Source organism: Ochotona curzoniae, unplaced genomic scaffold (genome assembly GCF_017591425.1).
Source record: "Ochotona curzoniae isolate NIBS_2020 unplaced genomic scaffold, NIBS_Ocur_1.0 contig_908, whole genome shotgun sequence".
NCBI lineage: Eukaryota > Metazoa > Chordata > Mammalia > Lagomorpha > Ochotonidae > Ochotona > Ochotona curzoniae.
In genome coordinates, this window is record NW_024466607.1 from 30,936,357 (window position 1) to 30,960,671 (window position 24,315).

Below are 24,315 nucleotides of genomic sequence, written 5' to 3' on the forward strand. Positions count from 1 at the left end.
CCACAAGCTCCAATGGACTGCCATATCCAGAAGTATAATATTTCCATTGCACAGATGAAGCCACTGAAGGCCTGGGAACTTTCCTTTATCACATCCTTTTTACTACACAGAATCAGGTCTCCCAATGGGGAGTTCTTTCCTTCCATTGGTTCTTAAGGCCAATCCCCTGGTCCTTCAGGGAATATTCACTGATGAGGAAAGATATCAAGAACCAGACTACAAAATGTCACAGTTCTTCTTGTGCTTGTTACACCGGGAGGCCTCTGTGACACTGTGGAAACAGCTCTTTTAATCTGGGATGTTTGGGGAATCTGCAGTTTCCCATCAGTGTGGCCTGGGTGGCTGTAATAGTGCAGTCTGCAAGTGCCCAAATTGTCTAAAAGTTGCCTATTGAAGTCAAGGAAAAGAAGCACTTGAGAGGCATGGGGCAAGAGAATAGACAAGAGAGAAAGAGAGAGAGAACCCTCCTGCTGGTCTGCTGGTTCACTCGCTGAGGCTGGTCAGGGTAATTCAACCCAAGGTTCCTTTCAGCACTGTAGAGATTCGGCTGTGTGGGTTGCATGTGGACTCAACTACTTGAGCCATCACGCCTGCTTCCTGGGGTCTGCATAAGCAGGAAGCCAGAGTCAGGAGCCTAAGCTGGAAGGCAAGAGTTTTAACCTCTAGGTTAAATGCCCTATCCTAAGAAACACGCTTTAAAAAATCTGGAGATTTTTTACAGCAGCTTTGGAGGCAAAAGCCCTATTTTCTTCTGGCTTGGGAACTATTCCTCTAAATACTGTCACCTTTTTAGAGTCTTAGAGCACATATTTCCTGGAGCAGGCAGGAGTTTTATTCAAGGGAAGGGATTTATATAAGGAAAAGCGAGCTGTGGTACATATAAGGACTGAAAATGAGATGGACCAGAAAAAGTCAAACAAGACTGTCACCCCTAGATTTCCACGAGTATTTTGGCTGAAAACCAGAAGTGTTTGCAGAACTTCCAATTCCGTCCCATTGCAACGTCTTTCTTTTCGTGTCCTAGCCAATTTGAGTTCTGCTGAGTTGCTGCGGAAATTCATGAGTATTCTCTTCCTTTGCAAACACAATAGTATGCTATTAACTAAAAGTGACACTGGGACAACACAGACCATATTTTTCCCATGTAATTGAATATGGTTGTGTTTTATCATTTGTCTCTTCTGACTACAAATACCCAAATTCGGTCAAACTCTGTATACTGTGCATTTTGTGAGCTATCTTTATCGTTTTGTTTGCTTGTCAGCGAATGAACATTTTTGAGCACCTACTTTGTGCCAGGATCTTGCAGAAAACAGTGATAGCACATTTTTGCTGGGTGTCAGAGAACAGCAGTGGCTAGAAATTATTATTATTATTTACTTATAAACTCTGAGATATATCACTATAAATAATTTTTCATTTTCACAAGCCAGGGCAGGGGCAAAGTCGAAAACAGGCAAGTCTTTTGCATCCATGTACAACAGAGTTCTTTTGCAATGACAGAATCTTCTAGAATGTGCTGGACAGTGATTATGGACAGGTGCCACACTAAAAACAGTGGAGTTATAGTCAGGTGTATTAATCTGCAGGAGAGGATCCAGAGAAAGACCAAATACGCTGGCTTCAGATTTTTTTTTTTAAATTACTTAGCTACATAGCTTTGGGTATTTAATTTTTCAGCCTTAGTTTTCCCATTTGGAAAATGGGAGTATGCCTTCCGCATGGGACTTCTCACCCCCAATCAAGGGGCACCTCCTCACTCCTCACTCCTGCCTTATTCTTGGTTGTAACAACCTGGCGGAGACTAAAACATGGTGGTGGCATTAAACACTGCGAGAAAAGGCTGTCCCCTCACCGTGCCTGGCAGATGTTGCAGAGGTTGAGCGCTCACATCTGCGGCCCGGAGCAGGTGACTGTCTTTTCCCTTCCCTGTTCCCTCACTCAGTGACCCCTCAGGCTTCAGTAGCGGCTCCACGGGAGTCTGAATGCTAGGATTCAAATCTCAGCTCTGCAACTCTGTCAACTACTGACATGTACTCGCACATCCACAAGCATTTACCGAGGGCTTTTTGTGTTCCACGACAGACTCTAAGAGTTCAGATCCAACAGCTGCCCCTCTCCGACAGACTCATCGGAGAAAGAGACAGCCAATAAGCCAACCAGCTGATGCACAGGGTGCTTTCAAACCATGCTAAATATCACCAAAACGAGAAAAGAGAAAAACATGATGTAGGAAGGCTGTCACTTTAGTGAGGAAAGGAGTACTCGAGGAGGTGACACTGAATTTGACTTGGCGATGATGAGGAAGATCTGAAAACAGAATATTAAAGATAAGCGATGGGTGCAGAGCTCCTGAGACAGCAACCTGCTTCTTCTTTCAGACCCTACTGCACAGTCCAGAGGATGGCTATTGTATCTTCAGAGTGCTTTTTCAGACACTTCCTCCCAACCAATATTCTCCTATTCAATGCAATTTTAATTCCTCAGAGACACTCTATCTGCTGGATTGAACTAATGTTGCAGTGGGGGAGGGAGGACGACCAACTGCTGTAACATAGAAAATTTTCCCTTGTCCTTCCAGAACCAATTTTTATACCACTATCTGTTACACTACTATACTATTACACTATTACACTACTATAGATTTTTCTTTAAGATTTTTTTTATTGGAAAGATTTACAGAGAGAAGAGACAGAATTTTTTTTTTTTTTAATGGGAGAGTGAGATTTATAGAGAACAGAAGAGATAGAGTTTCTGTCCTCTGGTTCACTCTCTAAGCAGCCGCAATGGCTGGAGCCCAGCAAATGCAAAGCCAGGAGCCAGGAGCCTCGAGCCTCCCAGTTCTCCCACACGGGTGCAGGATCCCAAGGTGTTGGGCTGACCTCTGCTGCTTTCCCACACCATGAGCAGGGAGCTGGAAGGGAAGTGCAGCAGTTGGGATTAGAACTGGCACCCATATGGGATCCCAGTGGAAGCAACACAAGGACTTTAGCTACTAGGCTACCGTGCTGGGCCAGAAAGATTTTTCCGTCTGCTGGTTCACTTCCCAAATGACCGACCACAATGGCCAGAGTTGAGTCAATCTAAAACCAGGAACTAGGAGCTCCTTCTGGGTCTCCCAAGTGGGTACAGGAAACCCAGGGACTTGATCCACCCTCTGCTGCTTTCCCAGGCAACCATCAGGGAGCTGGATGAGAAGTGGAACAGCTGGAACATGAACCAGTGTCCATATGGGATGCTGGCAGAGGATTGGCCAACTGAGCCATTACGCTGGTACATACACTATTCGAGTTTTAATGATCCGTGATTGCTTTAAAATTTACTGTAAGTGGCTGAAACGGTCATTTTTTTTTTTTACACTCAGTTGTTTATAGCTGTTGTCTATATTCCAACTAAACTAAGATCTTTTTGCTTTTTAACTTGTCTTTCTAGTGAAGTGTTAAGTCTTCTTAAGATAATGAAAATTTAGAATGTGTTATCTCAAAAATTAAAAACAAAAAGAGAGGTCAGAAAAGGGAGGGAGAGAGGGAGTGAAATACCATTAAGTTCTTAGAATTGCATCTACAAATCACATCGATTTAATCTGCTATAAACTAATTGACATTATTATTCCTATCACTTTTATTATTAAAAAAGAAGAAGAAAAAGGAACACTGCATGCCAGAGGGCTGCCTGGCAGTGTGTTCTCACAAGCCTGTGGGTCTCTGTGATATGTGCTGAGGGCTGGATTATTTACAGAGCTCTGGGTCATGGCAAGGTGTACCAGTTTATGCCAACACAGCGAAAGCCACAGGAGACTTTCACAGTGGTGAGAGATGATCAGGAAACATCTGCAAAGGGTAACTTTGGTTACTGTGAGATGGGGCAGAAGTGGAAGAAAGGCACCTCCCCAAGCTTTGTGCACTGTCCTCCCTCTGTAAGATGGGGATACAAACCCATGAACAGTCTAAAGCAATGCACTGCACACGATCAGCAGACAACTTTTTGCACATGAATTCTGCTTTAAGAAAGCCATTGAAAAAATATAGCAAGTGGCTACAAATATGAAAAAAAAGAGCCACTTTATAATGTGGTAAGGATAAAATGAGTAATACCTATTAAGAAATTAGCATCCAAGAAATGTTACAACTATTCTGTCTCTCAATTCTCACTTCCAAAGTCTTCTCAGCTAACATCCAACAGTACACCTTCCTGCTTCCTGCTTAGGTCCCTCTGTGTCCATGAGATCAGACAGCTGGTGGACATGTAAATCTGTGATGTGTTTACAGGGCCATGGTGAAGGTCATGGAGAAGGTCCATAGTGTTCTATTCTACTTCCTTTCATTTTCCTTTTCCCTGTGAGATTTAGCTATAGCCTAGAAAATGAAACTTAACATAAAACTTGAGTTTTAAAATCAGCTCTATCATTAACTTTTGGACTGCATTTACTACCATCAAAATTCTTGCCATCTACCAGAAGACAAGGACAGGAGTCATGGGACAGAAAGCATGGATTTCAACAGAAAGCTAACTTGTACATAAGCACAAACTCTGATACCAGCCAGTGGGACGGGCCTGGGACACATTCTCTTCGTCTTGTACTCATTTATCTTCCAGTTAAAAATATTTCTAGTTTGAAATGTTTATGTATTTTATTTGTAAGGCTGGGGTGGGAGTGGAGAGAGAGAGAAAGAACTCCTAATTTATTCTGTGAACATCCACCACAGCTGGAGCAGGGCCAGGTCAAAACCAGGAGCCTGGGACTCAACCACTTGAGCTTCCGGGATGTGCATCATCAGGAAGCCAGAATCAGGAGCAGGGCCAGGATCCATTTCCTGGAACTCCCATATGGGATGCAGGCTTTCCACATGGTGTCTTGACTGCTATGCTAAATGTCAGAGTCCACCTAATTCCTCTAAATCTGTTTCCTTATCTGAAAAACATGGACTATAGTAGTGTTGACCTCACAGGATCCAGGCTGCAGCAGCCTGTGTGTGTTCTACATAGAAAGCATCAGTACAGTGTTCAGCCCTCAGTGTCAGCAATGGCAATGATTAACCTTGAACCTGCCACAGGAACAACCTGCTGCCTGGACCATTAAGGAAAACACAGGTCTGCAGGCCTCTGGGAGGCAGAACACATTTTTGCCTTGGGAAAAACATCAACTGGGCAGGTTTTTGAAATAGACAAGATGTTCCCAAATAAGCTACTTTTCATACACACAATATTAAATTTATCATAAGCAAAACAAAACAGCTCAGAACACCTTCCAATGCAACACCACAACAATGCAAATTTCCAAGAAGGCTATTCTTCTTTAATTTTTCTTTTTTTTTTTTTCCATTTATTTGAGAGGCAGAGAGAGAGAGAGAGACATCGAGAGCAAGCTACCATTCTCTGGTTGGCTGGGTTGAGCCAAAGTCAGGGGCTGGGAACACAATCAAGGACTCCCATGTGGGGAGCAGAATGCCAGCTCCCTGAGTTATCATCGCTACCAACGTGGGTCTGCACCAGTGGGAAGCTGGATCAGGAGACACAGTAGGTCATGCAACCCAGGTGCTCCAAGGTGAGACACTTCACAGTCATGCTAGATCAAGCATATATCCCAGCCTCTTCTCTTTGTGCCCTGCTTTCCTGATGTGCATTTTGGAAACCCACTTGTGCTGGGTCTGAGGTTTAGATTTAGCCACCGCACACACACAGTGCCTAGAATAGCCTTGGGCACCACCACTACCATTATGAGCATAAGGTATACATTTTGCTTTCTCTGCTTTGTAACACTTTTCACAATTGTGATTAAATTACAACATATTTTGTTACTCGCATTTAATATCTGCCTTCAGGGACTCTGTCTTCTTGACCACTATGCCCTGTTAGCAGATAGCATGCTTTTCACAAAAGCAGGCTTTATACATCTGTGACCTGGAAAAACAAAATGAAACTCAATGTTCCCTTTATAAAACTTGGGATGACAACATAATTTTTTTTCATATAAAATATTTAAGAGGATCATGAGTTCATCAGTGATTTCTTTTTAAAAAGAAGGAAAAAGGAACAGTGCAGAGCAAGGCAAGTGGCAATGACAGACCCTAGGATGCATTGGAGCCGAGAGGAATGCTGGCACTTCAGGTGGGCATCTGGAGAAGTACGCAGTTACCGCAAACAGCCTCCAAGAGGTCCAATACAAATGCAGTGCTTACAGGAAAATCTCTGCAGATTTGCTGACAAATCCTCTCAAGCCGGACGATTGTTCTAATGGTGAACACAGCAATTACACCCAGGTCCCGCTAGAGCGACCTGTCAACTCGACACAAAGCCAGGGACCAAGAGGGAGCCTACCACCTCTGCATCTGGTTGTTGTTCAAGCTATGCTTCCCACTCCCAGAGGAACAGTATAAATAGCTGCAGGTCAGATTCTAACCACCTGTTCTGGAGCTGGGTTAGTGCTGTGATACTAGCAGCAGGCTCAAACAGAATGGAGCCTCAAAAGATTCACGAACAATGCGCTATTTATTTGAATTCCCTTTTCCATGAATTTCCTGAAGTCCTCTCAGAAGGGTATCGGGACTAAAAAGGGTTCCAGAAAAAACTCTTGGCATTGCTAGGGTTTGCCTAGCCAGAAAGCCTGCTCCCTGGTTAATGGGATTAAGGCTCACATGAAAGTGGCTTCTACGGCCTTAGGCTAACTGGCCAGCTTGCTTTTCTGTGTGAGATGAAATAAGAAAAGTCTTATCAGAGCAAATGCTGGCCCCTGAGCTTAGACTCCCCCGGTCTTCAGAATGGCCATGGGAAATAGTTTATGTCGACTGTAAACTACACAGTCTCAATTATGATGTGTATGTAATGGACCGAGACAGGCATCTCGCCTGTTGTTTCTGACTGTTTCTCTGAAGGACATATGCATTTCATGTAGGAATGCAGTTTTTACTGTGGGAGCTCTCCCTCGCCTATTAATGAAGTGAGAAGAGTTGGCCACTTTCCCTGCACGTAGAAAGATTGAGACTCTTTCTAGGAAGAATCTATCCTGCTTTTGTCAGATATGTATTGGATCCGCATTATTGAAACAGCTAGGAACAGGTCCTTAGAAAGATGAACACTAGGGGGAAACCAGGATTGGGAGCAAGGACTAGGGCTCTAATCCAGGCAACCAAATGCTTATCCTTGACTTGTTCATTTCAACTGATAAGAAAACCAATAGAGAAAATAAACCAACAGAACAGAACTGAAGTGCACGTGCTGCTCTAGCCCTATCCACCAAGGTTACTTTTAAAGAAACAAAACAAAACACTTTAACAGGCAATCTGCCCAATCCTTCCTTTTCCTAAATTGCTCTGATTGAAATGTTAAGCTGTCTGCCTGGCTTTGCCTGATTGCACTAACACATACATATAAACACACAGTTTACCTGCAGTCTACTTTATCTTTCTACTTTAGAAAAGTATTTCATTTAAAAAAAAAAGTCAGAGTTTTCCAGCATTTTAAGATCTTAGCTGGCGCACCAGAGAACATACTGCAGGGACAAACAAGAGTCTCAGCCTTGAACTGCGATTCCCAAACAGGTTCTGCAGGCAGTGCGACGATATTTTAAAGGTTCCTACAATAGTTTCAAAGCAGAGCAAGTGACTCAGCATGTTTGCACGTTTGCATCCAGTACTGCAGTTGTTGGGACTGGAACAAACACCGCAGGTTTGTTTTCGCTTTTTTCCAAGAGTATCCCACTCACCCGCTCCTGGACTCTGCTGACGGCTTGAAGCAATGTATAACAGGATGCAGAATCTCATTTGGTGGAGGCCAGAGTAATGGCTCAACTGGCAACTCCTCCACTTCCACAGGCGACATCACATATGGGCACCAAACGTATCCTGGCTGCCCCACTTCCCATCCAGCTCCCTGCTTGTGGCCTGGGAAAACAGTCGAGGACAGCCCAAAGCCTTGGGACCCTGCACCCATGTTAGAGACCAGGAAGAATCTCCTGGCTCCTGGCTTTGGATCGGCTCAGCTTCCAACCATTTGGAGAGTGAACCAGGAAGATTTTCCTATTTTTCCTTCTCTGAAAATCTGCCTTTCCAACAAAAACAAAAAAAAAAACCTTTTCAAAAAATTTTGTTAGGGATGCATCCTCTGCTACTCTATTTCCAGATGCATCAACCTGTGAGAAAAAAAAAAAAAACTCACACTGCAGGATATAGAGATAAGAGAAATTAGGCAAAATACTTGGTTGGCCTCAAGTGAGCCGAGTAGACACAGTGCAAACTTAGAACTCAGCAGACTTGCATTCTAGGTCATGCCCTGCCAGTAATGCCCCTACTTTCTCCGGATTTTGATCTCCTCAAGAATAGAATGAAGAAACTGGACCCAGCGACTTACGAGGTTTCCTCTAGCAACCTATGCATTTCTTGGCATATCCGTACTTAGCACTTCTACCCGACTGATGGTCTTTATTCACATTTCATTTTCCTGCCTCCTGATAGTTACTGAGTATGCTCTCCATGGAAGGTGACAGGACCACCCTGTGATAACCTCCAGTGTAACAATAACTTCTCCATATATTCCAAAGGGAGAAGCAAGCATGCCACGGGTAGGAGGAAGCCGAATGCACTCTGGACTAGGATCTGGTGTGTCTACAGCTATTTGAGGCAAACTGCTGAGAGCTGTGGTTCCCGATCCTTGAAAGACCTGGCTAACAGGATGGTCCCAGTCTGTGGCCTGAGTCTTAAGAACAGGATCATCTAATGAGAGCCCGGGGCACCCTAAGGCTGCTGGTAAGAGTCCAGGTCTCAGAATTGCACTTTGGATAAGGTCGTATTTCTTCTCAGGCCTTCAGGCATGAGAGACCTTTAGACAGGATGATTTAGAGACAGCCAATTCCTTTCCAACGCTGTCCCATTGTGTTACGCTGTGGAGAGGACTACCATCCTGGGCTCTATTGTGAGATATTTATTTCCTTGACGTTTCTCTTCTCTACCCAATCCTACCCACTTCCTCTACAGACTTCCTTCTATCCCCAAGAGTTTTGCAGCCCAGTGGGTGAGATAATTTCCTTTGTTTTCTGAGGTCTACCCAGACTTTCTAACCCTCCCCCATCACCAGCATCTACCTATCAGGGAAGAAAAATGGATGCACAGCACTGGCTTTAATGAGTTTACCATAACCACATTACTAGGGAGGCAAGGGAAAAAGAGCTTCCCTTTAATGAGGATGTAGGACTTCCTCTGACAAAACATAAAAGCTTTATTAATTAATTGATAGCTGTCCCCAAAAATGGCATTTCCGCCATCACAGCCCTGAGCTGCTAAATTCCCATCACTGAGGATTCACTGTCAACTAGATTGGGATCAGAATTTTATTTTCCTGCTTCTTTCTCAAAGCAAGGCAGGATATCTCTCAAGGCACCTTTCAGAGTGGCCACGAACGCGTTCAAGGACACCATGGCTCTCGGCAGCCAAATCTCCAAAAGCAGAGAAAGCCCCGGATTCGACTTGCCCGAGAGCTGATGAACAATAACAGATCCAGATGTATTCTGTACTGCTCGCTCTCACTGCCCTGTCCACTTCTGTAAGGGAGTTTAAGACTTTACAACTGAAAACGAGAAAAAAAGGGTTGATCAGAGGAGTTGAGAAGCAGCATAGCACCACACGCTCAAATACTCCCAAAGTTCTGAAGGAAAACAAGAAATTGGCCTCTTAGGACCTTGAGGAAAGCAAAGATTGCCTTCAAAACAATGTCAGGAAAACCCTCCAAAAATGAGTGTTAAGGAGACCACTCTGGCATTATACAGGAGCTGGTCCACCTCTTTTTTAAAATAGTTTTTTTTTTTAAATACCAGTGAAAATAAAAGTTTTCTAGTAATTTCCCGTTCTGAATTTGGATTCTGGAATATGGTCTTCCATGAGTGTACTCCCAACGTTCTATTAAAATCTGCCCAAGGAGTTGCCTAGGCACCCATGGAGCATCCAGGAGCACCCATGCCCCCTGCGCAGCCAGAAGATGAAGAGAAACGAGTCTTACCTCCGAACCATGATCGCAGCTCATCTAAAGGGCTGGGAGAGTGCGCAGCGAAGGAGGCAAGCATTGAGCACTCTGTGTGTGTCTGTTCTCCACCTCCAAGCTGATGGAAGTAGGGACCCAAAACCCCCAACGCCTTCCGCTGCCATGTAATCTCTAGGAAGTGACCCTACCCTTTGTTGCTTTGATTAGAAACAAAAGCCTTTCAGCATGAGTCAGGAGAGGAATGGGGAAAAAAAAAACAACCTCACAAAAAAAAAAAAAACAAAAAAACAAGTACAACCTTCAGCTATTTCTTTTGGTCATCCCTGAGTCTCTCTTCATTACATATTTAAAGCACATGAGGAAACTTGTTTACTGCTTGCTAAACCACACTGATACTACATAGTCAGGGTTCGGTCATTATTCAGGAATGAACTATACACTGTGAACAGATCCAAATTTCAATTCTGGCTTTTTGTTCTCTGCATATTCTGGATGGGAATTGAATGAATGTAAAAAAAAGCAATCCATAACTCAGCACTGCCGAACACAGCCATTTCATGTCAGGCCTTTTCACTCAGAAAGAAACCCAGAATTCCACGGGATAGCCTTAGTGCTGTGGGTCAACATCAGAGACACAGCCTCAAACAGAAAACCCTGGCACGATGCTGTGGGCTCCGCAGGGGTTTATTTCATCATTTGCATTTCAGAAATTCATTACTACTGAAATCACTGAACAGATAGGAGAGGATCAAAATGCATTACACTCTAAGGTGAAGCAGAAAGAAAAATATACAGGAAAATGGTAAATAGTCAGGAGCTTGCAATATGATATCCTGGTTCTCTCACCTGAAAAATAGAACTCTTCAGAATTTTAGGCAAGGGTGTAAGTGCAGCTAAAAACAGGAATCCTGGAGTCAGAGAAATTGTTCATATGTTTTGTAGCTGCATGAGCTTTACCTTGGGAAAGTTATTCAATCTTCCGCAGAATTTGTTTCCTTTTCTGCAAACTGGAGTTACAAATCCCCATACTTGATGGGGCTTTGAAGAAATGAATGAGACAACGCATGCACAGCACAAAGAATTTAGCTGGCACACAAATTACAAGTAAGGGCTATTTCCCTCACTTTCGAAATTCATCCCTCAAAAATAAAGAAGTGGGCTTTATCTTCATGTCTTTTCCAGAAATCCTAATTACTTTAAATCCCGATATACAATGAATCTTCAAAAAGTTCATGAAAAACAGATTTGTGAAAAGAAGTTTATTTTGATGAAATCCTATGCATAGTGTCTTTACAGCACATTTTGTTTTTAAACGTGCTTTTAAAAAAATCTGTTTGAAAGGGAGTTACAGAAAATGGAGAGGAAGATTCAGGGACACACACACACGAGAGAGAGAGAGAGAGAGAGAGAGAGAGAGAGAGAGAGAGAGAGTTAGTTAGTTTCCTCTGGTTCACTCCCCAAGTGGCAATGGTGGTTGTGCTAAGCTAGGCTGAAGCTAGGAGTCTTGAGCTTCTGGGTCTCCCACATGGGTGCAGGGTCCCAAGACCTGGGTCACCTTCTGCTGTCTTCCCAGGTACATTGGCAGGGAACTGGACTGGAAGTGGAGCAGCTGGGACTCAATATGGTACGCATATGGGATGCTGGCGTTGCAGGCAGAGGCTCAACTGACTCACTACACCACAGTGCTATTCCTACAGCATACATTTTACGTGACCTTATTGAAGATCCCCTCATACTGGCCAGGAATACACACTAGCATGAAATAACCACAACTAACGCCAAGTTTGAACACAGACAGAGGTAACTTGGTGAAATCAGCATAAAAGTTGGCAAAGAATTTAATACATATTCAGAAATTCTTTGTAGGCAGGGTCCTACAACTCAGGGAGCGGGAGAATTGGCTGTTAGGATATACAAGTAACTTAAACATCACTTTAAAAGTTATGCAGTAGAAGAGAATTTTGGCGAGAGCATGCCCATATATTTATAGGTTAAGCACAAAAAGGTAAAAAATAAAGGCAAAAGGTACAATAATATTCCCAGTGAAGCATCACAGATGGAGACTGAAAAAGTTCTGTGGCTTAAAAAGTTCAAGCAAGAAGGGGAGATGCCATATGCTTGGGAGAATTCGAGGATGACTCAAAGAGGCCTTTTGTTTCAGTGCCAGCACTTTGATGCAGGTAAAGAGGCTGATAAGAATACTTCTCACAGAGAAACAGCCTTAGTCAGCAATTACACAATTATTAATCCATGTGAGTGATCCCAAATATCAGCATTATTTTTACTCTTTCATCTTTGATTCTAAATTTTTCTATTTTGAGGTTGGCCCAAAATAATAATTTTGAATGCTATCATAGGAGAAAATGGGGTATTATCTTACATTTGTGAGAACCTTATATGTGTATGTACATAGCAATAAAAAAAAAAAACCTCAACAAATGGCAAATTTTCTTATGGGACTGGGTGAATCCTGGTAGAAACAGTGAGATATCTTCTAAAGAGATAGTGAAAAAGTTTTCATTGTTAAAATACAAACACAACTTCAATAAGTGCTTTTGTATTGGGGCCACAGGATGGGACAGGACAACTTAAAGGGCAAGTTTCATTAAAAGCTGATGGAACAAATTCAGGGTTAGGGCAAGGTCAACTCTAGAAACAGGGACGGAATCCAACTGAGGAGCTGAAACTAGGAGATGGTCAGAGTGACTGTAAAGTCTGTCCCAACTTTGCATTTTGGCTTTTTTTTTTTAATGGAAAAACCATCCAAATGATTAGGGTGTGGCTAACTCCATGACCCTTATCATGGGGATGAGCATAGGATTTAGGACAAACCAAGAAATACACTCTACCCTCATTATTCCTAGCTTCTAGGGATTAGGGAAGAAGGATTTTTTGTGCTTGTTTATTCTGGAGTTATAAACCTAGCAGAGTGAGCATCTGGCATGATGAGTATGGAGCTTATCACACAAAAGGGGCAGAACAAGACAGCACACAAGGACACATTCTGAATTATTGGATGCCATGAAACCTGATGTCATTCTCTGGACTTTAAAGGTAGAACTTCTATGGCCGATTAATCAAGTTCTCATTTGTAAAAAATTCAGAAAGACTGCATATCTCATATACCAGTTTGTGGGAACATGGTCAGTTGGAACCAGACGCCAATAGCCAGTTTACCAACATGGTTCAAGGGTATGAGCGCTTGCCTATGAGAAGCTTGGGGGACTCCAAATGAAGACAGGAGTGAAGATGAGCGGCTAGATGTATGTTCTTGGGGAAACTGGATCATCCCTGTTCTTCTAGGATGACAGGCAGACAGGAGTGTTACGATAACCACATCAATAAGGAAGCGGTCCCATAGAACTTGGCCTTCAAAACTGGAAGTGGAGCAGTGGCAAAGTTCAGCCTTCCTCTGTCCTGACACCCATGTCTTCCAGATGGCTCCTGACACACAGGACAAGGGCATGGCTTAACCTGGGTTATAGCAATGTAGATTCAGGGAGTCCTATTTAAGGTGTGTTAGTATGATTTCTGCAGCTATATCAAAATGCTCGAGAATGGCTGATTTATAAAGAACAGAGGTGAACTTAGTTCACAGTTTTGGAAAGCTGGGAAGGCCAACAGCATAGTGCCAGCATCTGGTGACTTTATGGAGACTTTGTCTTTGAGAATGAAAGAAAAGGAAAAGGTCTGACAATGTAGTGGAAAATCCAGATGTTTAGAGGAATACAGAGTCTCAGGATTTTTTTTTTTTTTTAATGTGAGGCTCTGCATTCATCACAGCACTCTTACTTCCACCACAGAATCCTTCATGGGTCGGATGAATGCCAGACACACCATAAAACCCCAGCCAGGCAATGGATTGCTGTTTTCCAAAACCCTGTCAGCTGAGTGGAGCGCTGAGGCATTTGTCATAAACAAAGAAGCCAGTCGTTAAGACTGGCTTTCTGCTCATAAATTTAGTTCAGTCTGTACTAAAAAGAAAGGAGTATGTCCTTTGTAAGTTTTCATCTTTCTTTCATTCAGCCTCTAGCACCAGTTTTACTCAGCTCAAATATTCCTGGACAGCCAAATACACAGAAGCCCAGCAGGGAAGTCACCAGGGTTCTGACCCTTAATGGATTTACAGCCCTTGGCTGGTGTGGTCCAAGGGCAGTGGAGTGATCGCTGGATTGGTCATTCCATCAGCGACTTCGCTGCAAGGAATTACACATTCATCTCTCACACATGTGGGTTCCTTATGCTTCATCTTTGTATCTGCATGGCACAGTTCTTGGACACATGGTGCTTCTCCTTAGATTTGCACACATTCCAATAACTAGTGTCTTGGGTGCCTATTGGGTGCCAGGTGCCAGGTGCCAGGGTCTGTGGCTGTTGAGTCCCACAAGACTCTCTGTACAGAAGGGTTCCATACTTGCTTTATTGTTCTGTGGCCTGACAGTTTTTCATTGTTTCTGAACAAGCAATCCCATATTTTCATTTGCATGGGGCCCTACCAATTATGTGGTTGGTCTTATTGGGCGCTGTGCTAGGTGCTGGGGTCACAGAAATGGGCTGGAGAAATTTCCAGGAAGGGGGAAAAAAAGCTTAAGAATATTTCAGAAAGTTTGTGGAGGTGTCTAGGTTGTGGAACAGCTGATTAAGCCACCACTAGCAACACTGGCATCCCAAACTGGAGCATTGTTTTGAGTCCTGGATACTTGCTTTTAATCCAGCTCCCTGCTAATGATCTTGGAAAAAGCAGCAGAATATAGCCCAAACACTAGGGCCCTTGCCACACAGGGGAGACCAGAATGAAGCTTCTGGCTTCAGGGTGGCTTCACCATGGTTGTTGCAGATACTTGGGGAGTAAACCAGTGTCTGGGGATGTCTCTCTGTCTTTCAATTTATCAGTCATACATTAAAAATGTGAAAAATGGATGGAAAATATACACATATTTGGACTCGAAAATTTTGAAGTTGTGCATAGAAGATGTCTTCAAAAAAGTTAATGAAAAACATGTAATATGGAAAAAAAAAACCACCCAAGTGTGTATTTCAAAATTGCTTTGCACCCAAATACACTTATCTTTTAATTCCAGATTTCCATGTATTTTTTCAGGTACTCTCCCCAAAACAGATTAATGCATAAAGTGATTTCAGATGAGCATATGACCCAAGAAGAAAAATACAGAGTGGGACCCAGTACAGGGGACAGTGACTAATGGGTGATGTGTGGCAGATGCCAGGGAGTGGCCCTGAGCAAGGACTGGCCTGGCTCCCAGCTGGGGCTTTTGCTCAAGACCACTGCAGCCTTGTTCAGGGCGATCCCACGTGGCACCTGGAAAGCTCTCGACTACAATTTTGAATGAATAGAACTTCTGTTTGAAAGGAAAATCACCCAACGCAGAAAACTAATGCCTACTTTACCAGAAACCGGGGCTGCCCGATAAGGAACGTTTGAGGTTGATTTAAGGTCTCTCTCCTTCAGATCACATGTCTCAATCCTTGCAGGGGTGCACCACGTCCAGGAAAAACAACCCTGATGGAAAAGTCCGTTACTCATGTTCCCCTGCAGGCAGAGAAAGAGGGACGGTTCTTGTGCTGGGTGGATTTTCTCCGGCTTTCTTAACCACAAACGGAAAAACAGAGGTGAAAATAGAGCAAGAGAGGGAGTCACAGGCATGGTGGGAGTCTCCTTCCTGTCCCTTTCACGGGACGAGGGGCAGAATGAAGGCTTGTGTGACTGCAATGACAGACACTTTGGAAAAGCTAACCTCATCCTTGTGTCTGGAAAAATAAAGAGTAGACGGTCTTGGGACTGATTTTTGAAGGCTGTGTTTGTTGCATATGGAAAACCAAGGCTCTGAAACGTCGAGCAGCCACAGTGGCCCTGGTTGAGAACGGGAGAAGAGAAGTTGAACCCGGGCTCCCTGTTCTTCAACACTGCCTTCTACTTGGCCGCTGCAGACAACGGACACGGAGCCAGGGGTTAGCACTCAGCCATTCTGTTACACTTCCTTCCTTTCTGCAGCACTGGTGTTTTGTTTTGTTTTCCTCCTATTTTCCTCTGTGTTACTTAATAAACAAAACAAAACTTTTTAAGTACACACAAGAAGTGACAGACTACTCCAAAGAGTCTTCTGGTATCCATTCTTATGTAACTACACATGGCCATTCCGGTTTCACTTAAACTTTTAGCAACTCTCTGTTCTCCTGAATGTGTTATTTTGAAGCAAATTCAAACCTTCAAATGATTTTGCGCCCAGCATGGTAGCCTACTGGTTAAGTCCTTGCCTTGCATGTGTCAGGATCCCATATGAGCACCAGTTTGTGTCCCAACTACTTTACTTCCCATCCAGCTCCCTGCTTATGACCTGGGAAAGCAGTGAAGGATGGCCCAAAGCCTTGGTACCCTGCACCTATGTGAGACACCCAGACGAAGCTCCTGGCTTCTGGCTTTGGATCAGCTCAGCTCTGGCTATTGCGCCCACTTGGGGAGTAAAGCAGCAGATGGAAGGTCTTTCTCTCTGTCTCTTCTTCTTTCTGCAAATCTGCCTTTCGAATAAAAATAAATAAATCTTTAAAACCTCAAATAACTTTATCTGCAAATATTTTAATACAAAAGACATGGATTCCCTAGGAACCAGTGTTGCGACACAATGGAAATAGCTGCTGCCTGTTGATGCCAGCATCCATAGGGCTGGGGGCTTGTGCCCTGGTGGCTTCACTTCTGATCTAGCTGCCTGCTAATGGCGTGGGAAAAGCAGCGGGATATGGTCCAGGTGTCTGGGCCTCTGCTACCCATGTAGAAAACACAGATGATGCTCTTGGCTTTGGTCTGGCCCAGGCCTGGTAATTGCAGCCATCTGCTCAGTGAACCAGCAGACAGATCTTTTTTTCTCCCTCTCTGATGTTCAAAGAAACAACAATCTAAAACAAAAAAATCCCAAATACCCTCAAATTATGATTTTCATATTATACCTAATTAGTTATAAAACAGTCAATTAATTGCCTTTTGTAGGATATTCAAATTTTTTAGATTTATTTTTATTTGAAAGGCAGATTTAAAGAGAAAGAACACAGAGATCTTCCATCTGTTGGTTCACTCCCCAAATGTCTGCCATGGCTGGAAATAGGCCAGTCCATGGCAGAAGTTAGGAGCTTCTTCTGAATCTCCCATATGGGTACAGGGGCCAAAGACCTGGGCCATATTTTTCTGTTTTCCCAGGTATATTAGCAGGGAGCTGGATCGGAAGTGGAGAAGCTAGTACTTGAACTGGTACCCATATAAGATGTTGATACCACAGGCAGAGGCTTAACTTACTACACCATGGTGCTAACCCAGACAATTATCTATTGTCTTATTTGAATCAAGAGACAAAAAAAACTTCACATCTGATTGATATTCTTCCTGCATGTATGGAAGTGTGCATAAGATCCCCCTTCCATCCACCAAGCTTTCCTCTCCTCTCTCACTGTCGCTGCGATGTGTCTGTTGGAGAAGCTAGAATGCTTATGCGTAAATCCTTTCAGCAGGATTTTGCTGACTGCATCCCCCTGGTGTCATTTCACTGTCCCTCTGTCCACTACAGTTCCCGCGCACTGCTGACTCTGAAGCCGGGCTTGGGCTTCAGTGAGAATTTGGGTCCTGCTGTATCATCACCTGTGCTTTGTCACTTGGACAGTCGCTTGTTTTCTTGACACTAGCAGCTGTTGGTCAGGTTGCTTTTGTTCCATTTTAAAATGCAGTATAACTCGAATGTAATGAAACCAACATGTTTTTATATCCACATTATGTAAAGCTCTACCAAGGTGCAGATTATTTCCAGAAAGTTTTCTGCCAATCTTTTCCCATTTTTTATAAGTAAGTATTGTTCAGATTTCTGTCACCATAGACTAATTTTTTATGCTCCAAATCTTCATAAAAACTGAATTATGGAGCATGTGTTTACTTACTCCTGAATTCTCTCCGAACAAAATGATTTTTATAACCTTTCATGATGTTACCAGTATCAACAGGTCATTCTTTTTCATGACTGAGTAGTATTCCACTGCAAAGTATAGTACAATTTATTGGTCTACTTTTGCTATTGCAAACCATTTTTTTCCCTGATTTGAAGGCATTATAAACAGATGTGCTATGCGTAAGTATGTATGTATATATTGCCATGTACCTTGGAAAAACATGTGGGAGTGAAGCTAACAGATCACAGGAAAGACTTATGTTTGGCTTGCTATAAAGCCGCCTATAAAACTACCAAAGGGCATATCATTTTACTCTGGTTATCCACTATATTCACTATAAAACTTGGGATTAGAGGTCTTAATCAGATTCTGTCCTCTGCTGCTTCTGCGGGTGCATTAGCAGGGTGCTGGATCTGAAGTGGGACATCTGTGACTTGAAGCAGCACTCATGGGATGTCAGCAGAACAGGTGGCAGCTTTACCCATTAACGTACAATGCCAGTCCCGGCTCATATGCTTACCCTAAGTCAGTCACCGGAAGAATTCAATATGAGGACTAGTTTCAAACACAGCTTCACAAGCAATGTGTGGGTATAATAAGAGGTGCCCTGGGACACAGGTTTTCTCAATCCTGACTGTGGCCAGAAACCCAGCCAGGGTCACCTATAACTCCGAGCAGAGTTGTCTGCGTACCATATAAAAATCTATCATTTCCTTTGTATTCTGAGATGCAAAGATATCGAGCAGTCCTGGATTTGTGGCTGACCAGGATTTCCCTATAAAATGGGAGGTAAAATTGGTCCATGGCCTATATCAGGTATACAGGAATGGATGAAGGGGGAAAAAAAATGGCTTTTACAAGAGAGTTGCAGAGTGCCATGCAACTCTGCTCTGTCCCCTGCCCCACGTCAGCTGCTGCCTTGCTGATTTCTGACTTCTAACATTCCCTTGTAGCTGAGTTCAGACTTCGGCAAGTTGCATTCGAGCCATGCTGACCCAGAGCACAACTCAGGAGGAAGCACACTCTGGGCCCTGTCCTGCTATTGGCCTGGTGGGCACCTGTGCAAGGACCAGGTACTTGGCATGCCAATAGTGAGTGCGCAGTTTCTGCCAGATAACTAAAGCCTTCTTTGGGGGAAAAACTCCCTGTAGCGATTTCAAATCACCCCTGAGTTCTTCTGGCCCTGGCTAAAGCTCATACATAAACAAATGTGCACACTCATTTGGCCTCACCCACAGGGTACCATCTCTATGCCAATCATGGCATGAATGAGACCAGCAGTTTCCATCAATAAAACCCCAGTGCCTCCCGAAATGAGACACATGACGGTCTCACGGTTGCTTGTGGCTATGAGTTTTCTTGGAGACAATTCACCTCTGGTTCAATTATGTTTAAGCTAATAAGTATGGATTCAGAGGGCCAAAGGAGCTCAGAGGCCTCAGGCATCCAACAGGGCAAGGAGAAAAATAAATGGTACATCCTCTGGTCTCCTGCCCCAAGCTTTCTCCCTGGCTTAAGATAAACAACCAAATCAGGCCTTGGTGAGAGCTTTTTCTGTTGATGTAAATGAATTTCACAGTATTTACAGAAGAGATAAAACAAAATTGCTGAAACCCACTAACGAGCAAACATGGAAACCCAGGAGTACAATGGCTGTAATGAGGAATCTCTGTTCTCAGCTATTTCTAATGCTTACAAGTGTGGGCATGACTGAGACACCACAGGAACATCTGTCTTCCTGACACTTGGATTTCAACCAACCCCGCAAAGCTCATTTCAGCTATACAAGAAAATTCCGTGGCACCTGGAGATGACAAACATCTTCTGAAAGATTTAAAATTCGCTCTCCGATCTGGCTCTGAACACACAGAAACTGTGAGAAAATATGGACCGCACCTCCCCCAGTGTTATCAGACGAGAACTCCAGGGTTCCAAGAATCATGGTCCTAAAGGAAGTGATGGAAACTTGATATTCTACTAAGAAGTGAAGTCAAATGAAGACAGACATAAGATATTAGTTTTTGGTGAGTAGAGTGATACAGGTAAAAAGCTGTTAACTACCGTGTAGAATAGAATTCTTGTTCACTCAATGACTGTGCAAATTGGTGCAAAAATGTCTTGGAAAACCAGATCCCATCCAAATCCCAGCTATAACCACTTTAAGGTATTCATCTTGCAGAAGTTCTCCCACAAATGTTGTATGTATAAGGACACTGACTGTGCTACAGTCTTGGTAAAAAATAGGAAACAATCTAAATATCCATCCAGAAGTTGTACAACTGGTTATGGGAAATAAGGAGATAAAGCAGGATGTGAGATGTTTCTGCAAGTCAATAAACACCAATCTGGGGCAGGCATGTGGCCCAGCATGATAAGCCACTACCTGCAGTGCCAGCAACTAATATGGGTGCAGCTTGAGTACTGAATACTCCCCTTCTGATCCAACTCCTGCTAATGTGCCTGTGAAAGCTAGGCTAGGACTAGGGCTCTGGATGGAGTTCCTTACTCCTGCCTTCAGTTTGGCCAGGTCTGGCCATTGTAGCAATTTGGGGAAATGAACTAGAATACGGAAGTTCTCTCCCCTGTATCAATAACTTTGCCTTCCACATAAAAAGTCAGTCTAAAAGTGAGTAAGATGCATTGGATGATAACTAAACATTATAATAATGTGACACAGGTAGCTCCTTCACTGCCACCCACACGGGATGCCTGGAGTCAGATCTCACCTCTCTCTTTCTACCTGACCACTGCACTGCAGTCATTCAGGAAGCTGATCAACTGATGGCAGACCTCTATCTCAAAGTTACACCAATAAATAAACTAAGAAGGAGGAAACTGAGGCTCAACAGGTTGGGCAATATGCCCTGGATCCCCTCGCCAGCAGGGAAGGCAAGGCACAGAATTGGAACCTACACACTGAACCGTGAAAACAAACAGAGCTGTGCCACTCATTACAACACCTATTTGCATAGATCAATGTCATTCCATAACTAGATACAAATGGAGCTGCTGGCACTGGCCAAGGCAGTGTGGTTTCACTGCTGCTTCCTCACAGACCCCTAGCTACCCTTTGCCAGGCATTCATTGCAGGCTGGGTGGAACTCATGCTCTTTCCATGGAGGCAGCCCAGGGAATGCTCCCATTTCACAGACGAGGCAGTTGGACCAGACAGGAGGTCATCGGGGCTTTGGCACACCATCAATTAGCTGGTTGACTATTTTCTTTTTAACCAAGAGAAACAGATGAAGTCATGGACCAAATTTCATTTGCTGATCTCCATTGAGTTGGTAGAGACCATTCTGGCTTATTATTTCAGCCTCATAAACTTAGACTCAATGCTGAAAGTTTGGGAATGGTAAGCAAACACAATGCTTAGCAAATATATCAGCTCATGGTTTTACTTTCTGCAAAAATTTCAACTATACAGTCACAGGTTTATACACATATGTGTACTTTGGTACACATATAATTATTAAACATCACCTCTTCAGCTCCACGAAAGAACATCTGACAGAAAAATGGGAAAAGAGAAAAGAATGGAAAGAAAAACTTGATTTATTGAAAACACCCAACCTATAGATAAAGGGGTGGCAAATATCTGTCCTATTTGTATCTTTAGGTAATAGATGATCCTGAATAAAGAAAACTGACACTGACTTTGGGGAGAGTGACTTGCACTAACATCTGAAAAAACTAGAAACTCCAAGCCGTACTCTGAAGTTTATTAACAGAAAAAGCACTTCTGCACACACAAGAACTCATTTCCAAAAAAAATTTGAGAGCACAGTCTTATGAGCTTGGCTGGGGCTGTGTTTGGCAATCATACCTAGAAAGTTTCATATATAAAACTCCTAAGGAATCAAGAGCCTTATAGATTTAAGCAGGAGCAGACAGCTCAAATTCTTCATGTCCTAATCAAGCTGCTTTCAAGCCCCAAACTGCATTCATTTTTAGGTTGGTGTTAGCCCATTTATTAAAAGTGCATGTACATTCTCTCCAGTGTGTACCTGAGCAACGCCGGGTACCACTCTTTTTCCAGAGCGTACGCCTCGGTCGTTCCTTAGGTTGATTATTATACACAATGACCAGCTCTTGCAACTTGCAGGGTCAAACTCTCTTCATATTGTCTGTGTTTGCAGAATTTTAACAGGCTTAGTGGATACAGCCAAAGTGTCGAGGACAAGAAAATTTAATTAAACACTAATAAGGAGGTGAGGGGGGGAAGGAGCTTTTGGATTTGTGTGTCTGTGTTGCTCCTAAGAATCCAGGCAAATTGTGCCAAAATAATTTTCCCATCTTTGAACTCCAGTAGCTGGAAATGACCTGACACTGGGGACACAAAGATAAGTGATGTCCACAGGAATGCCCAAAACAGAAGGCAAACCGTTGGAAATGCCTGCTGGCACTGGGCAGGAAAAACAGGGCACCTTCCAGGGCCTAACCACAGGGCTGGGTGCAGGAAATAGCAAAGGCTTGACAGCCAAGGCTGACTAGTACACACACAGGGCTAACCTCCCCACCCTGGGCGGGGCCCGGGCACGCACTTGCAGCTGGCAGTGCCTGACAGCTGGGGTTCTCAGTGTGCCCGTTTTTCAGGGTCTGGAGGAGACAAACCACCCTGATGTGAACAAGGCTGCTTCCCTAATGAAACTGTCAGCAGAAAAGCCCAACCGACGTTTCCTTAATCAAGTAACCATGTGAGGCTATTTTCAATAAGGAAAATGAATCAACACACACACCCCCACATACACATACAGATACAATTCAATATGCAGTCTTTTTGCCCTGAGATTTCTGGAATTTTAAGATTGCAAACATTCCTTGTGGACAGCATCCCGCTCAATGCTGCCACCTTCTCCAAATATGCCACCAGCTGCTGCCACTCTTACCCAGGTCCCTAAAGGCTCCCAGCTGGACATCAAAATCACCCTCCTGGTCGCTCTTACTCTTCCCTTGCTATTTACCACACTGTGCCAGGTGCTGAAGGAAACAAAAGTGAAATTCCTGGATGCTTTCACTTAACACTCTAGACCAGCAGACACAATGATGCATGTCAAGAAATATACCCGGAAGCCAGTGCTGTGCTGCCTTGGGTTAAGTTGCAGTCCGACACACAGACATCACACACTGGAGCGCTGCTTTGAGTCCTGGCTTCTCTGCTTTCTGAAGCTCCTGCTTTATAGGCACAGGAGGAATAAACCAGTGGATGAAAGAATTCACTCTTTCTCTTCTTTTTTGTCACTTTGCCTCAAATTAAAAAAAAAATTAAAGGGATAAATATAGATATAATCTTTGGTGGTGAGACAGGTCCCAGAGAAAACTAAAATAGGGGTGACTTCCGGGTTAAGTGCCATCAAGAGCTCTGAAGGAAGGGAGGGTGCAGGTGCCCTGTGGACTTCATGGCCATCCAGGCAAAGAAGGCTCCGAGGAGAAAGCCCCTGAGCTTGGAGTGTATCTGGCAGGTCTGAGGCCCAGCAAGGAGCATGGCTGGAGAGGAGACAGAGATGGAAGAGCTTAGGACTTAAGAAGTTGGGTGCATCTACTGAGACTGCAGGGAAGTGCGAAGAACAGGGAGAGGCAGTGGTGACCACAGGGGTACAGGTCCTAGGAGGGGCTAATGTGGGGTTTTTCTTCGGAGTTGGGGAGCCATTGGAGGGTACCAAACAGCAAAATGATACACTCTGACTTCAAACAAAATCAGCCTGGAGTTGAAGCTGAGAATAGAGGCAGGAGAAGACAGCGGCAGTAACAGAGACCTGTTTTAGGGACCAGCCGCCTCAATCCAGCCCAGAATTGAGGGTGGCTGGGCCCAGCGTCACAGTTGAGAAGACGGTGGAAGGGGAATTTGTGCAGTTTGAAGAGAAAGCCAAAGGCACATGCTGATGGATTAGACACAGATCACGGGAGCTGAGGATAACGCAAAGTTTTTGTCTGAGCATCTGGGAGGGTGGAATTGACAGTTACTGAAAAAGGAGCAGGTTTAACAGAGCAAGTTTGAAAGTGCAGACTATTCTAGAAAGTGGCTATGTCAAGGAGGTAGAGAGATTAGCAGGTCTGGATTTTATTAGGCTGAAGAGAAAAACTGTCAGAGGGCAGGGTAGATTTTGTTTTGTTTATTGTATCTCTACTGCCCCTACTGGTCCAGATCGAAACAAAAACTTGTTGAGTGAGTGATTTCTTCCTGCACTTAGCCTTCAACTGAACTGCTGATCTCAGAACCCCAACCATGAAGAGACTATGTCAGCCAGTGGGCTCTGAATAGGTTTCATTGCAATTGGAATGGCGAGACTGGCAGGAATCCAGAACTGTTGAACTATCAAAACTGTTTGAGCAGGACCCTCAGAGCGCGCCTCCCGTTGGGGATCTGGGATGGGTGGGAGGTTGGGTGGGGCTTTTCTC

The 24,315-nt window shown here is 43.8% G+C and overlaps 1 protein-coding gene across 2 annotated transcripts in view; it reads right to left on the reverse strand.

Annotated features, from left to right (window-relative positions):
- The window catches only part of FRMD4B (FERM domain containing 4B), a 182,927-nt gene that overhangs the window by 144,280 nt on the left and 14,332 nt on the right, over window positions 1–24,315 (reverse strand). The window contains exon 1 of one of the 2 annotated variants that reach the window (XM_040994800.1): window positions 9,988–10,072. The exons of the other annotated variant lie outside the window; for it this stretch is intronic. Coding sequence (XP_040850734.1) covers window positions 9,988–10,011 — 24 coding nt within the window. The 5' untranslated portion in view covers window positions 10,012–10,072. Of the gene's footprint in view, window positions 1–9,987; window positions 10,073–24,315 lie in introns of those variants that run through there. 2 annotated transcript variants of the gene reach the window in all.